This window comes from Rissa tridactyla, chromosome 4, assembly GCF_028500815.1.
Source record: "Rissa tridactyla isolate bRisTri1 chromosome 4, bRisTri1.patW.cur.20221130, whole genome shotgun sequence".
Lineage (NCBI taxonomy): Eukaryota > Metazoa > Chordata > Aves > Charadriiformes > Laridae > Rissa > Rissa tridactyla.
In genome coordinates this window covers 71727198-71741578 of record NC_071469.1, presented here as the reverse complement: position 1 = coordinate 71741578, position 14381 = coordinate 71727198, and the positions used below count along the sequence as shown (strand labels likewise).

General features: G+C 58.1%; 2 protein-coding genes across 3 annotated transcripts; one reads left to right on the top strand and one right to left on the bottom strand.

Annotated features, from left to right (window-relative positions):
* Position 1: 1 nt before the first annotated feature.
* POLR2C (RNA polymerase II subunit C) lies at positions 2-7904 on the top strand. 2 transcript variants are annotated; one of them, XM_054199992.1, is made up of 9 exons: positions 2-140; positions 433-482; positions 723-791; positions 976-1028; positions 1155-1283; positions 2307-2358; positions 2861-3029; positions 6573-6647; positions 7381-7904. In XM_054199992.1, the coding sequence occupies exons 1-9, from the start codon at positions 55-57 to the stop codon at positions 7523-7525; spliced, it is 828 nt and encodes a 275-aa protein (XP_054055967.1). In that variant the 5' UTR covers positions 2-54; the 3' UTR covers positions 7526-7904. The 2 variants fall into 2 exon arrangements, with proteins under 2 accessions (XP_054055967.1, XP_054055968.1); XM_054199993.1 differs by lacking the exon at positions 6573-6647.
* Positions 7905-9168: 1264 nt separating this feature from the next.
* On the bottom strand, positions 9169-14277 carry DOK4 (docking protein 4). The gene is made up of 9 exons (XM_054199991.1): positions 14228-14277; positions 13489-13698; positions 12586-12693; positions 11955-12069; positions 11739-11858; positions 11444-11633; positions 11008-11146; positions 10797-10920; positions 9169-10703 (listed from the first exon to the last, which is right to left on the bottom strand). Exons 2-9 carry the CDS (start codon positions 13552-13554, stop codon positions 10579-10581), a joined length of 987 nt encoding a protein of 328 aa, XP_054055966.1. The 5' UTR covers positions 13555-13698; positions 14228-14277; the 3' UTR covers positions 9169-10578.
* Positions 14278-14381: the final 104 nt, after the last annotated feature.

Here is a 14381-nt window from a genome sequence, read left to right as displayed (position 1 = left end):
CGGCGGCGGCGGCGGCGGCGGCGGCGGCTGGGAGCGGGGCGGCGCGGGGCGGCCATGCCGTACGCCAACCAGCCCACCGTGCGCATCACCGAGCTGACGGACGAGAACGTCAAGTTCATCATCGAGAACACGGACCTGGCGTGAGCGGGGGCGGTGGCGCGGCGCGGCGGGCGGGCGGGCCCCGGGATGGAGCAGGCCGCGGTAGGCCGCGGGGGCCGCCCCACAGGCCCTGCCCGCCCCACAGGCGGTGCAGTCGGCCGGGGGAGGCGGGAAGCGGGGATCCCCCGCCTCGGGTCGCGACCTCCTGCCGCCGGCCCCCGTCAGGGCCTCCGAAGCACCGGCCGGGCCTCGGCCCCAGACAGTGTCTCTGCGCGTAGGCCAGGGCGGCGCGAGGCTCCCTCACGCCTCACCGCGGGTGTTTCTCTCCCTCAGGGTGGCAAATTCCATTCGTAGAGTGTTCATCGCAGAAGTGCCCATCATAGGTACTGTACTGCCTTTCACTTGCCTATGGTCACGGTCCCCCGGTCCCCGCTACCCTCATCGGTGCCCCTCCATTTTCCCCCCATCGCCTCACCTCACCCCTCTTTAGCTTTTATTATGTATTCCCAGATGTTGTCTCAGCTTCGCTGTGGTCTCCATAATGTTTTCTGTGCCCTCACGAGCTGCTCAGCTTTTCCCCACAGAAATATTTCTCAGCTTGTGATTTTCTCCTCTCTCTGCAGCCATCGACTGGGTCCAGATAGACGCCAACTCCTCCGTGCTCCATGACGAATTCATTGCACACAGACTGGGTGAGTGCTGGGCATGGGGAGGAAGATGGAGACGTGCAGCGAGGCAGAGGTTGTGGGCGAAATCAGTCTGGAGACACTGAAACACCTTTGTCAGGAGGCTGCTGCTCGTCCATCTGTCTTGGTAGGAGGGTCAGTGCTCCCATGGTCTTACTCAGACATTCCCCCGATTTCCTTCTTCCCACAGGTCTCATCCCGCTCACCAGCGATGACATTGTGGATAAGATGCAGTATTCCAGAGTGAGTCAAGCAAAATATTGTAGGTGCTTATTTTGATGGTGGTGGGTGTCTGGTCTGATGGGAAGTGCCACTGATTTCTTGCTGGGAGAAATTTGGCATAAAGGTCTTGACCCATGTCTGTCCCAGGACTGCACGTGTGATGAGTTCTGTCCAGAGTGCTCTGTGGAGTTCACGCTTGACGTCCGGTGCAATGAAGACCAGACTCGTCACGTTACATCCCGTGATCTCATCTCTAACAACCCCCGGGTCATACCGGTCAGTGCGATCTCTCTGCTTTTCAGCGAGTCCCCTCTCTGCGCTCCTGTTCAAATCACATGGGATGTGGACAAAACAAGGCCTTCGAGCACTTAGTCCCACTAAAGTCCCACTTAAAATATAGTGGGAGAGCAAAGCAGGAATACCTGCAGAAACAGCAGCGTGTGCCAGTGCCTGCCTCTTATTCACCTTGTTTTCCTTCAGTTGCTGTCTGATGGCATGTCAAAGCAGTATGGCCTTGATAAAGCCTCATCCTGCACCCCTCATCTCAAACACTTGGGAGGCTTTAGTATTGTCCCTCCATCTTGCCTCAAAGACTTGGAACACGTGTGCTTGTGTTCTGCTGCCTTCTCCCCGCTTGCTGCTGGGGCTCAGGCAAGGTCAGCCTCTTCAAAGGCTTGGCAGCAACCCAGAGGCCTCTGGTTTTCTGGTTCTTGGCACTCAGCATGGCAAGGTGTGAGGATCCCGGACCAGGACACTGCTGCCAAACAGCTCTTGCTCGCTTGCCTTGGGTAGGGTTAGTGGAGCCAAAGCAGAACAGATGCAAAGGAAGTTAATGGAGAATGTTTTAAAATGCTATTGAGGCCACATCTGGATGTCACCATAACCTGGGGGCTGCTTCTGGTGACTGGTGACAGTGTCTGCCTGGTTAAAGTCTAGTTGTAGTCCTCTGTCTCTTACTTGCTTTGGCTGAGGTGCTGCGAGTGCTGTGTGTCACCTGCCAGCAGTAATGGGACTGACTCTGGGCTGTGTCACAGAACCATGCAGCGGCGCTGGGCTGGAGCGCTCTCCGTCTGGTGGGGGAGAGCAGGTCGGGAGGCAAGCGGGCTGGTGGAGTGGGATATCAAATACCTAGCCACAGCTGCCTAGATTGTCCCGATTTCCATGAAATAGGGTGGGCTGGATTTGTTGCCATAAGTCACTCTGGAGTGGCTCTCTGCGGTCTCTAGTTTTTGTAGGCAACTGATACTTCGTGTGGGAAAAAAAGCTGATCTGGCCGTTAATTCACTTGTTCTTCTGCAGGTAACATCTCGGAGCAGAGACAACGACCCTAATGACTATGTGGAGCAGGATGGTAAGCAGCGTTTCACTGGCACTAAGAGCCGGAGGAGGAAATAAATTTTTCTCTCAGGCTGTTTGAACTCATTCTTCTTTTACTATCTGTGTAACCATAAGGCAGCTGTAAAGCTGGCAGTTGGGAGATGCTGCATCAGTGGGGTTAGCATTTTGTCTTAATACCACTTAAAGGTTATCCCCAGAACTAAAGTCCTGTGTCAGAGGGTGCTTCTCTTTCCTTTTGAGAGCTTAGAGACAGCAAAGATGCAAAATGCTGTGCTGTCTACCATTGCCTGGGGGCCTGAGCTGTGCCTCTGGGCATATGTGCACCTCCTTTTTACTTAGCATGGTGTTTCCTAGCTACTCTGGGGACACCGACGAGCCCTGTAATAATCCAAGCAAGCCCTGGTTTCTGGAGATATCTTCCTGGGCAGTAAAAATTCCTGCCTTTGGCCTTGTGTGATCCTGCACGCCCATTTCTCCTCCGCAGCCTTCTCAAACGGGCGTGTGCTTTTCCGCAGACATCCTCATTGTGAAGCTGCGGAAGGGCCAGGAGCTGAGACTGCGAGCCTATGCCAAGAAGGGCTTTGGCAAGGAGCACGCCAAGTGGAACCCCACAGCAGGCGTAGCTTTTGAGTACGACCCGGACAATGCGCTGAGGCACACTGTGTACCCCAAACCAGAGGAGTGGTAAGTCCTAATGTCTGTCTGGAGGCACTGGAACAGATTTTCCAGCAGGCAGCTACGTTTCGGCCCTGGGGATAATTTGGGTCGGTGAGTGATCATGAGCGTGCCTGTCACTTCCCCTTGCACAGACTCTGCTCCTGCATTAGGGCACCAAGGCCAGTCCCTTGGTTGCAGCTGTGTTTGAGGTGAACTGGTTTGTGGCTGCCTCTTGTCTTCTCCTCACGTACTGTCACTGCTGTTTTACCTCGCACGCTTTCATGTTCTTTCCCACCATTCGTTCCTGGTTTTTTCTTCCCTGCACAAGTGGTGTGTAGGTCAGGGTAAGGTCTGAGGAAGGAGTAGATGCACGCAAGGGGGAAGCGGTGACTGAGAGCAAAGAGCGTAAGTTTAGGTTGCAAGGCTGATTTTGAAGCCCTGTTAGTTTGAGGGAGCCCAATGTGTGGCTCTCATTTCACCCATACGTCTCACTCCTGGAACGTGAGCTTTGGCAGCAGGTTTTTCCTCTCTGGACCTTTCCTGTGCTCTGACATACCATTCTGCACCAGTAGTATGCTGTGTCTCATCTAAAAGTGACATGATTTTGCTTTTGGAAAGCTGCTGCCCTGCTTTGGCCAGGGCGAGGACTTTACTTAGCACGCTTTTCCATGAGCGGACACCTGAACTACTCCTTGCTCTGCATCCCAGTGACCACCTAGCAGACATACTGCCATCGAGCATGCTGGAGCCAGCAGCACAGCGAGGAACCAGGTGCTTTAGTCAAGGCAGGCTGACAGCAGGGACTAGAGGGGGCGGTGGATATGCCGCTGTATCAGCAGGGCAGCAGCCAGAGCTGCGCTCAGGGTTGGTAAGATCTCGGTACAGGAGCAGGATTTGGTGCAGGGACCACAGAAGTCAGGGTTGAGCAAGAGGGAACAGAAGCCTGAGCAGAGCTACAGCTGGAGAGGAGGCCGAGTGGCAGAAGGGGCTCAGCGGGTTTTCCTCCTGCCGCCGCCAGGCCCCACGCTGCCAAATTTGACTCTGCAAATGGCAGCAAGCAGTAGCAGGCAGGTAGCGGGCTGTTGTACCTCCACACTGTCTGCTTTGACCCTGGGTGCTTGAACCCATCACAGAGCATGGCCTTACTAAGTTAGCTCTCAGTAAAGAAGCTTCCCGGAGGTGCAGTTAGCCTAGATTTCACACATCAGCTGGACTGCCAGGGGCCTTCTGCTCAGGAGCTGTCACAGGGATGCTGTGGAGCTAGGTTTGTACTCAGGAGACTTGAGAAGCTTTTTGTCGCCGAGGGTGGAGATGTAGGTGAATCCATAACATGTATGAAATAGGCTGGGATCTGCCTGCAGCCATCCCAGCCCTGTTTTACGAATGGAAGGAGTGAACCCTGCTTGGCTTTGATGGGCTCTGTAGGGTGCGTTCCTGGGTCCGGTTCAGTCAGTCTGGGTGAGAACGCAATGTGCCTGGTGTTCGGCTCCTTCAGCAGTTCGCCAGGGCGGTGCTCTGGGATCTCCAGTAGGAACCAGGCTGGCTGGTAGTGCCAGAAATCTGGAAATGGGCATTTTCCTTAGTGTTGATGATCTGTACACGTGGGCTGAAGCCGGACTTCGGGAACTGCCAGTTACAGCCCAAGCTGTTAGGGGGAAAGTCCGTGAGAGGCCGGTTGTGGTGAGGTGGTGCAGAGCCAAGGAGGATGCTGCTCAGCAGCTTCGTGGTCAGGAGCATGTCACAAGAGTTGATGTGCTGGCCCGTTCTTTGTCACTGGCAGTTCTGGGAGTGGAACTGGATAGTTTTGAAGTTTCTAAATGATTTGTGGCAGATAAATTGCCCCAAAGTTCAGTTGATTGTCTGGGTGATAGATTTGGATTCTTAAGAAGGAAGAATGTCTCTGTAAAGCGGAATTTCAGATCAGGATTTGAAATCATTTTAGGCTTCATTTTGGTGCTGTAAAAATTCTCTCGTTTAATTTCTGTAATGCTAGATAGTAAGTCTTTGACATTGATGAAGTGACAGACCTAGAATACTGCTTTGAGTTGGACATACAGATGCCAGGCAGGATGAGGTATCATTGGGTTTGCCTTCTTTTTTGGTTGGGGAATGTCACGGTGTGAATTTTGGAGAGGCCGGGCTTTTGGAGATGTCGGGGTCACAGAGAACAGCCCCAGCAGCGTGGCTGAGCACACGTACCTTGGCAATGAGGCACTTCCCTGGCTGGGTGGCCCAAGGCAGCTACTAATGGGGATTCTTTTGTTCGGTGGCAGAGTTGGCTGTGTCTTCAGGAACCTGGTGTGTTATACAAGCGGCTGGGTACCTGGAAACAGTTTTTGAGAAGTTCTTGACAAAACACATGTAAAAGTTGGAAAAAGTCCCAAAGAAAGATTGCCATTGGAGCTGCCTGTTTCCTAATGATCTGTCTGGATTTCCAAGTTCATTTGATTCCCTGTGAAGACAACGCAGAGACAAAGGCCTCTGCTATCCAAGGCTAGCTATTATTTTTGGTTTGGCTTGACATGCTGGTTGCTTTTTGAGGCTGTTGGCAGAGCACTGGCATGCAGCTGGACTCTCAAAGCAGCTGTCATGGTGGTGGAAACCAAAAAGCCCTGGTTTTGGTCGTGGGTGGTTTTGCAAGTAACGTGAAGACCCAGCTCCAGTAACGCTTTATCTCTCTCGCCGGTTTGGTACAGACAGAGGATCTGTTTGAGAAGTGCAGTTTTATTGAAGGCAGCTGATGATAGGGTGCTAAGACCAGCCTCTCTTGACATTGCTGGGGCAGAGGAAGGCCAGCAGGAGACCTTGGTGGGCACAGGATTTTCTGTGCTGGCTTCTCAGACAGCTCAAGGCTTTGGGTTTTTTATATGGATTAAGTGCTTCCAAACAGTCTCTCTGGTATGATGCTTTATAAGCCAAGGGATGCAATGGGTGGAAAGATGCTGGCCTGGCTGATGCACGGGTATTGCAGTGATTTTGGTAGCAATGTGTGTAGAGGAGTGGAGGTGCCGGAGATCAGGATGGAGCTTGCTAATGCTGGTGTCTGCAGTACAGGAGATTTTTTCCTGCTGGGCACGAGCTGACTGGGCCTTCTCATCTCAGCTGTGCTGCATGGACTGAGTGCTGGAGTGCTCCAGTGTTTTCCTGGCCCAGTGAAAAGTAGAAAGAAAACATAACACAAGGTCCTTTGCTCCATAAACAGCATCCAGGCTCCATAAACACAGTCCCTTTGGCCATCAGCATCCCTTCACTGATTGTGCCATATTGTGGCAGTGTAGGTGGATGGAGCCACAGTGCCCGGCACCAGGCTTGCTGAGTTTGGGCAGGGTGGGGCTGATCCCCTTCCTCCAGCGCTGCTGGGTGACTGTGGCATTAATGAGGAGCTAGAAAGGGCAATGTGGGACTGAGCTTTTCCTCTGTGACAATATTTGATGACTGCTCCTTTGCCTGCTGGACGTGAGCCCCAGTGCTCGCTCTCTGGGGCCAAACAGTGCCGCAGAGTGCCTGGGCTCCATGGAGCCGGGCTGGAGCAGGACTTCTGTGCTAACCTTCCATGCTCTCTGATTCCAGGCCCAAGAGTGAGTACTCTGAGATTGACGAGGAGGATGCTCAGGCTCCCTATGACCCCAACGGGAAGCCAGAGAGGTAGGAAGCTGAATGCGCTGCCACAGCTGGAAAATGGGGTGTCGGAACCCCCCATGGCAGGGGGATTGGAACTACGTGATCTTTAAGGTCCCTTCCGACCTGAACCATTCTATTATTCTATGGTTCTGTGATCTGGGTGCATCTCTTTGGCTTTCATTAATACAAGAGTATCTACTCTGCGCTGAAGTTTGCCAGCGCAGGGAGTTGGTGTTCCCCGAAAAGCAGGGCAGAAGTTGGCATTAACTGGTGATATGCCCAGGCCTGGCAGGTTTTCCCCTCTGGGAGGTACTAGACAGCTCTCCTGAGTTGGTGTTATCAAGCAGGGCAGTGTAGCACGCGGTGAAGCGTGAGGCCTGCAGGGGAAAATGGCTTAGGGTATTTATTCACCCATGTGGGTCTCTCATGCTCCAATTGCTGGTGCCCTTTCTCCCGGGTTATTTGCACTGCAGAAGTGCCTACGGCCAGTCTAACTCCTGGTACGGGGCTCTGTGCTGGCTCACACCTCGCAGTGCTGAACAGAGAAAAAGCTCAGAAGTGCTCTCGCAGCCTGCGGAGTCACGAGTGTTGGTGGGATGGTTGTAGAGGGGCAGTGCTCGCGGTTGCCCAGTTGGGAGGTGAGTGATGCCGGTGGCTGGGATTCCCTACACAGCTCCCTGCTTCCTGTGGGTGCTCCCTGGTTTTGCACCTCCTTGCAGGGCAGGTGGTGACTTACCCCACTGACTTGTAACCTCAGGTTTTATTACAACGTGGAGTCCTGCGGTTCTCTGCGCCCAGAGACCATCGTTCTCTCTGCGCTGTCTGGCCTGAAGAAGAAACTGAGCGACCTCCAGACGCAGCTGAGCCACGAGATTCAGAGCGACGTCCTCACTATAAACTGAGGTGGTCCCTTGCGAGAGAGTGCTCAGGCGTGAGTGATGCAGAGGGTTCCTACCTCTCCCTGGCAGCACCCTGGGCCGAAACTTTTGCCTCCCCAACTCCCTCTGCCATTCCTGGCCCGGCTCTGCTGGTCAGTGACACCTCTTCCCTGGCTTCCCTTCCCAGGGAAAGCCATCGAGGTGTGTAGTGTAAAGCAGGAAGGGAATTGGTGAGCGGCTTTGCTGGGACAGGCTTTGTCTCTAAGCGATCCCAGAGTTTTAGGCCAGCGTTTTGGATCCTGGCCACGTGGCATTCGGGATTGGGAAGCATGTACCTCAGTTACACAACCCTACCTTATTTGCATGTCCGTTCCTTACTGCGCTGAATAAAGCCTTACCCCTCCGTGTTCTGTCATCCCTGAAAGCTCGTCCGGGGCTGCAGGAGGAGATGTCACATCATTTACTTCCCTCCAGTAGACATTACCGTAATGAGATAGGCTTTGGAGGGAGCATTGCGCTCTACTGCTGATTGCTGCTCTTGACATTATCTCCTAAGGAGACCAGAACCCCCTCCAGCAGGTAGCCCATCATTTACCGATCCGACGCTATGTTTAAAGCAGCTGTTTGAGGCTGGGCTGGGAAGCGAGATGCTGCAGAAGGCAGTGCTGCAGGGGAGCCCAGATGGGCCGGGCAGGCTTAGCTGTATTTAAAGACTCCTTTGGAGCAGACTCTACCCATGCACTATATAATCTTTACGTTAAGAGCTGGGGCGTCGGGGGGAGTCTGTCATTAATAACCCCTGGCTGACAGCTTCCAGTGTGCCCGCAGCCCCAGGGTGGGTTATGTGCTGGGCTGGAGCTGTGACCACTGTGGCAGCAGCTGAAGGGCTGCAGCAATTGCCCGGGTCCCCCTTCCCTTCCGCTCTGTCAGCGTCCAGCAGGACTTGGGATGAGCTTCTAGGTGACACTTTTCCTGGAGAGATCTGCCTCTTCCTTATCCCGGTGGCTGGGAGGAAGGAAAAGGTGTGTGTGCCTCTCTGCTCGTTCCAGCGTGGATGTGGGGCATGGGAATGGCTCAAGGAGAGGGGACGGGTGCTCACTCTGAGCCGGAGAGAGCAGCCTGAGTGAGCGCTGCCTTCCGCGCCAGGGAAGAGCTGCTGCTGCTTCGGTGTCCTTGCCGTGACACGGCTCCCCAAGAGCTGTCCCCGTCCCTGGAGGGAGCACTGCCCCGCCTGGTGTGGCTGTCACGCCTTGAGGCCAGCGCTCTGCCAGGTCGTCGAGGTGTGGAGAACCGAACTGGCACAATTCTGGAAGAGCTGGGAGATAGTGCGGTTTGAAACTCCTTCGCCCGGGGATTTGGAGCCACCACTGCCCTGGCACGTCCCCAGAGCTGCGGGGTGACAGCGGGGTGCTGGCGTCCCATTTCACTTGGGCTCGTTTGATGGAGGGTGGCAACTTGCTCCACCCTTCTCCCCTCCCCAGTGGTTTTAGGGCTTCACTTGAAATGTCCTGTCCGTGGCTGGAGGCAGAACAAAGCTTTGAGCCAAGCATGCTGCCAGGAGCCTTAGGAAACCTCCCTCCATCAGCATTTTTCTCTCTGGCAGGCGCTACTCTCGCTTGCACTTCGCGAGCGCGTTTGGATGGAACAGACAAACAGGAAGGGTGGATAAGGGTTGTTTATTCATTGAGCAACTCCTTAAAAAAACCAAAACCCAAACTTTTTTGGTAATAAATGTTAAATCTTTTCCAGATGAGGTGTGTAGCCAGGAAAAGAGAGCAGGTTACACCTCTCACCCGGGGGAGGACGTGCTGCCACGCGGTGTTGGGGTGCCCACGAGCCCCTCCGCACCCGGCCATGCTGCGGGGAGCAGCCCTTCTCCATCCCGCCGGTCCCCCCCAGCAGCTCCCCAGCCTCAGCCACAAGCTACACCAACCCAAGACACAGTATTTACAGACCACAGGTTCCCACGTCACGACACTCCCCCTCCCCAAAGCACGGACCTGGAGCTTCAAGGGCGGAAATAAAACCACTGACCACCCAACCCAGCCCGAAAGAAGACTCCAAAGAAACACCAAGGTTTGCACGGCAATAAAAAGATAGCCCTTCTAAAGGAGGTCAATAAATAGGAGAATTAGAAAAAAAATCCAATTGCTTTTGAGTTCAGCACATGAAGCCCAGCTCTTCCCTCGGGCGAGGGCTTTGGCCCAGCCGCACCGGTGGGCAAGGGGGGAGCGAAGACGGTGGGAATGCATGGAGGAACGCAGCGCTTCCCCCCGACGGCCCGGGCTTCTCCACCCAGGGACTCTTTATATCCACAGAGCTGCCCTTTGAGGGACAGATGCTACTGGCCAAAACTGGTCCCTGGGTTGCCCAGCGCCAGATAATCTCGGGGGGAGAGGGGGGCACAGCCCAGGGAGTGACTGCGGGTTGGAGGAGCGAAGCCGGGGAGGCTGCTGCCAGCCCACCCTCCCTGGAAGGAAAACCAGTTTCTCCTGAGACGTCTCAATTCTACAGCGAGTGTTTCAATAGCTTCGAGAAGTGCAAAAATCAGCTCAGGGGCGGCAGGGTGTCCCCAGGAGAACCCCACTCTTCTTGGGGGCGGGGCGAGATGCTGGGACCCCGCACCTTCAGCCCACGCATCCTCCAGCGCCCCTCCGGCTCCGCAGCGGGGTGATGCTCCAGCCTTCCCCCTTGCAGAAAACACACCGAATTTCTTGATGCCCCCCTGCCCCTCCCCTCTTCTCCACCTCCCAGCTGGATCCCCAAGAGTCAAAAACCTCTGAGCATCCCCGCCTGAGAGCTCTTCAGCGGCCACGAAGTTTGCGTTCATGTGAGAAGGAAAAATCTTTTATGATACGGATATTCAATATATATTTCAAGTCAGTCGAGGCAGAGCCAGCTGTTGCCTCCTGTAACGCCAGGCCAAGGCGCGAGTCGGTGCCTGCTCCCCCAAGGTCTTCACACAGACAATGCCCCAGCTCGGTCTCCCTGGGGACTTGGAGGGGCAGCTGCCTGCGTCCTTGTCACCCCTCGGGGAAGAAAAAGGGGACCCCCGCCACAGTCCCCCCCCTGCCAGCTCACGGGGACGATGTGGGCTCCCTGCTTTCAGGCTTCTCGCTTTTGGAGGACTTTGGCTTCAGCAAGATGAACCTGTTGAGGAGGTCGGTGTCCGAGCTGGCCTGGGCGCCCGCGTACGCCTCCCCTGGGGACGAAGCAGAGGGTGGGCTTGTGCTGTGGGGAATGCCCCGGGGGCTGGAGGAGCGGCGGTTCCTCAGTGGGGGACGGGGACACTCACCGGCGTAGCTGGAGGACTCGGCCATGTTCTGGGAGCCAGTGATGTGATGCCAGTAGGCGCTGCGGGGCAGCATGGTGGTGGGGGTGCAGGGGTAGGAGAAGTGCTCGGTACCCTTGTTCAGAAGCTGCGGAGGACGAGAAGGGAGTGAGGGTGACATGGGGCACCCCGAGCCACCCCCCAGCTTGTGTCCCTGGAGCGAGCTGGAGCTCACCCTGACGTTCTTCTCCATCTCCAGCAGGACCCTCTTGTGCTGCTCGGCGATGGCCAACGTGGCGCTGTGCACGCGCTGGTAGATCTGCTCGCCCTCCTGCGTCTGGAAGGTGTAGAGACCTTCCCCCGCGTCACACATCCTGCAGGGACAGGGCACAGAGTGTCACTGGGGTCCCCAAGCTGAGGGATGGTAAAAAATCCTCCCCGCCTGCAAGGTGGCAACTGGCCCAGCTTCCCACACTTGAAGTGCTGTCCCCATGTCCCCTCCACGGTGCTGAGCAGCCAGCACCAGCCCCAAACCTCCCCTTCCGTGGGGCACCCCGTGCAGGCTCATGGCCATCAACCCAGTGTCATGCCTGCCCGGGGGGTGATGGCAGCAGTGCCACCTCCCAGTGCACCCAAGGGTGGTCCCCGTCCCAGCGAGGGTGACATCTCACCGTCCGGCCTCGAAGGTGAAGCGGGTGGCATCGCGCCCGTAGCGGCGCAGGGAGCAGAGGGGCCAGGAGACCAGCTTCACCCGGGGGTTGTGCGTGTCCCAGAGGTAGATGTTTTCGTGGGTGATCTGCAGCTTGCACTCGCCGTAAATGTCCAGGTTGGGGCAGGGGAGGAGGAACACGTTGAACCGGTCTGGAGAAGTGGGGGGGAAATTAAAAAAAAAAAAATTCGGGGGGGTGGGGGGGTGTGCGCGTAGCAAGGCTGAGCCCCGAGCGAGCGCCCCGCCGCCACGCTCACCCGTCTGCTCGCACTGCACGCCGGGCGCCAGCAGGTCGGGCTCCCCCAGGCTGATGTCGTTCAGGCGGGTGCTCAGGCACTCCACCGACAGCGTCTTGTACCACTCCTCCGCCTCCAGCTCTGCAACGCACCACAACAGCCCCTGGGCGACCCTGGCCAAACTGGGGGGCCCCACCCGGCACCCCTCAGCCCGGCCCCCCAGGCGCTGCCCCATACCCGAATCGCAGGTGAAGGTCCGGGCAGAGTCGTCGGTGAAAACGATGGCCACGGCCTGTCTCTTGGTCTCCTTGGGCAGCCGGGTGATGCACTTGACGTTGCTGATCTCAGTCACCTGTGAGGAGGTGGTGGTGGCGGGGGGCGGGGGGGGGATGTCACTGCACCCAGCCCCCGGCTGCGGCACCTAGACCTGGCTGCCGCGGCACCCAGAGCTGGGCTGCTGCACCCAGAGCCCGGCCCCTGCTGCTGCACCCAGAGCCCGTCCCCTGCTGCGCCCAAACCCCAGCTGCTGCAAGACCCCCACACCCCTGCTGCTCCCACACCTGGCCACTGCCGCACCCAAACCCCGACCCCGCAGCACCCCGACATTGGGCACCGCCGTCTCCAGACCCCACCAGTCCCCTGCTGCGCCCCTAACCCGACCACCACGGCACCCACATCTTCTCCCCTGCTGCACCCAAACCTGGCCCCTGTGGCGCCCAGAGCCGGCTGCACCCACCACGACGCACCGGGCGACAGCCACCCAGCTCCGGACCGGTAAGTTGAGGCACGGAGGCACCCGCTCCGGCATGGGGCTCTGCTAGCGTGCAGCACCCCAGCAAACACACACACCCCCCCCGCACCCCCTCACCTTGGGGCACCCACGCAGGCATGCCGACTTCTCATCCGGGTACTTCTCCAGGCGCTGGGGCCCTTTGCTGGAGGATTTCCGGAAGACCAGCCAGCACCGCCGGTAGATCTGCCGGACACAGCAGGTGGTGGTCCCCGTCCCCACCATGTCCCCATCCCCTTCCCCAGGACCCCCCCCGGCCCTGCCGATGCCCCGCTGCTGGGGGCAGGAGGGGATGCTGGGGACTGGGACAACCCCGGGGCTGCCATCATCCCTCCGCCCCACTGACGCTAATTACAGAGCTTAATTAACGAAGAGGGAGGGCAAGGCTCCCAAGGGGACCCCCATCCCGGAATCTCCCCGTATTTCTCCCGCAGCCCCTGCCTCCAGGGGTGGCGGGGCCACCGGTCCCCAAGCGCGTCCGTCCCCCCCCCAAGCCCGCTCCCTCTTTGTTCTCCCTAATTAGCGTGAAATTACCCAGCATGCTCGTTGCTGCCGGCTCCGAGCCGAAGAAGGCGGGCGACCAAAACCCCCTGACCCCTCCACCCCCACCCATGGGTGCTGCACTCCAGCACCCCCCTAATTTGTACCCAGAAGCCGCCCCCCCCCTCCCCCCACCAGCGTGGGGCATCCCCCCCGTGCCAAAACTGGGTGTGGAGGGAAACTGAGGCACGGGGGGTCGGGAGGGGAGGGGGGCACCCGGTGCAGGATCCGTCCCCCTGGGGCTGCTGGATGATTTGGGTACCAACAAGTGGTCTGCGGCCCCCCCCCCCCCCCGCCCTCCCGGCATCGCTGCAGCCCCCAAAATGCTGCTTATTCAACCCCAAACCAAGGGGCGCTGGTTGCCTGAGAGCCGACCGGAGCCCCAGATCCACGGGTGACACCCTCCCACCCCAATTCCAAAAGACACCCCCCCACACTCACCCCCAGCTTCTTGCTCTTCATCCTCACGTAGCCTTGCTTGATGATGTCGTTAAAATTCGTCGCCATGGTGATGGCCCGATGGGGTGGGGGATATTTTGGGAGGGGGGGGCCCACCTTCACCTTCGCCCCCCCCTCTCCATCCTCTTCCTCCCTACTCCCCCTTGCCTCACCGCCGGCCCAGCTTGGTGCTAGCGGCGTCCCCCATCCTGGCTGGAAAAGAGAAATGACAGATCGACAGGTGACATCCTCCTCCTCCTCCTCCTCTACCTCCTCCCTTCGCTGCCTGAACCATCCGAGTGGAACAGTCCGGCATTAACCCCTGCCAGGCCGGCACGCACTGGTGGTCCCCCCCCCCGCCAACCTGTGTCCCAGGGGACACCCATGCTGGACCTCACCCACGGGGCTCCATCACCTCTCGCCCTGCCCCTCCTTCCTCCCGGCCTGCCCGCCTGGGCAGCAATATAGCCCCGGCCGCTGGCCATCACTAGGCTTCAGCGTTAACGTCCTCCTGCCCGCCCAGGCCAGCTCGGCCATGGGGCGTTTCGGCCCCGGGTGCCAAAGGCTCCCAACATCACCAGCTCCCGACTCCTGTCCGGGTGCCACCGGGATGGCTTGTCACCCCCCGGCTGGGCTCCCCTGACACTTGTCACCCCGAACCTCGGCCAAGCCCCGTCCTGTATCACACCCGCCCCGCACAGCCTGTCCCCCGCCATGTGTCGTGTCCCCCCAGCAGCCTTACCCTGCCGCCGCTCCGGCCTCCGGCTCCGCGTCGCTGCGAGCCCTGGAGCCGCGCGGCCCCGCCCGCCCCGTCCCCGCCCCGACCACGCCCCTCCAGGCCCCGCCCCCGTCCCCACCGCCACCCTGGGCTGCTCCTCCGTCCCTCCGGGCCCGGC

Bases quoted from the DNA above. Each gene is read 5' to 3' on its own strand.
- DOK4 (XM_054199991.1), bottom strand. From the start codon at position 13,554: ATGGCGACGAATTTTAACGACATCATCAAGCAAGGCTACGTGAGGATG. The intron at 10,921-11,007 runs GTGAGCTCCAGC...CGTCCTCCGCAG, and splicing joins AGATGGAGAAGAACGTCAGG to CTTCTGAACAAGGGTACCGA. The intron at 10,704-10,796 runs GTGAGTGTCCCC...CTTCGTCCCCAG, and splicing joins CGAGTCCTCCAGCTACGCCG to GGGAGGCGTACGCGGGCGCC.
- POLR2C (XM_054199992.1), top strand. From the start codon at position 55: ATGCCGTACGCCAACCAGCCCACCGTGCGCATCACCGAGCTGACGGAC. The intron at 483-722 runs GTACTGTACTGC...CTCTCTCTGCAG, and splicing joins CGCAGAAGTGCCCATCATAG to CCATCGACTGGGTCCAGATA. The intron at 3,030-6,572 runs GTAAGTCCTAAT...CTCTGATTCCAG, and splicing joins TACCCCAAACCAGAGGAGTG to GCCCAAGAGTGAGTACTCTG.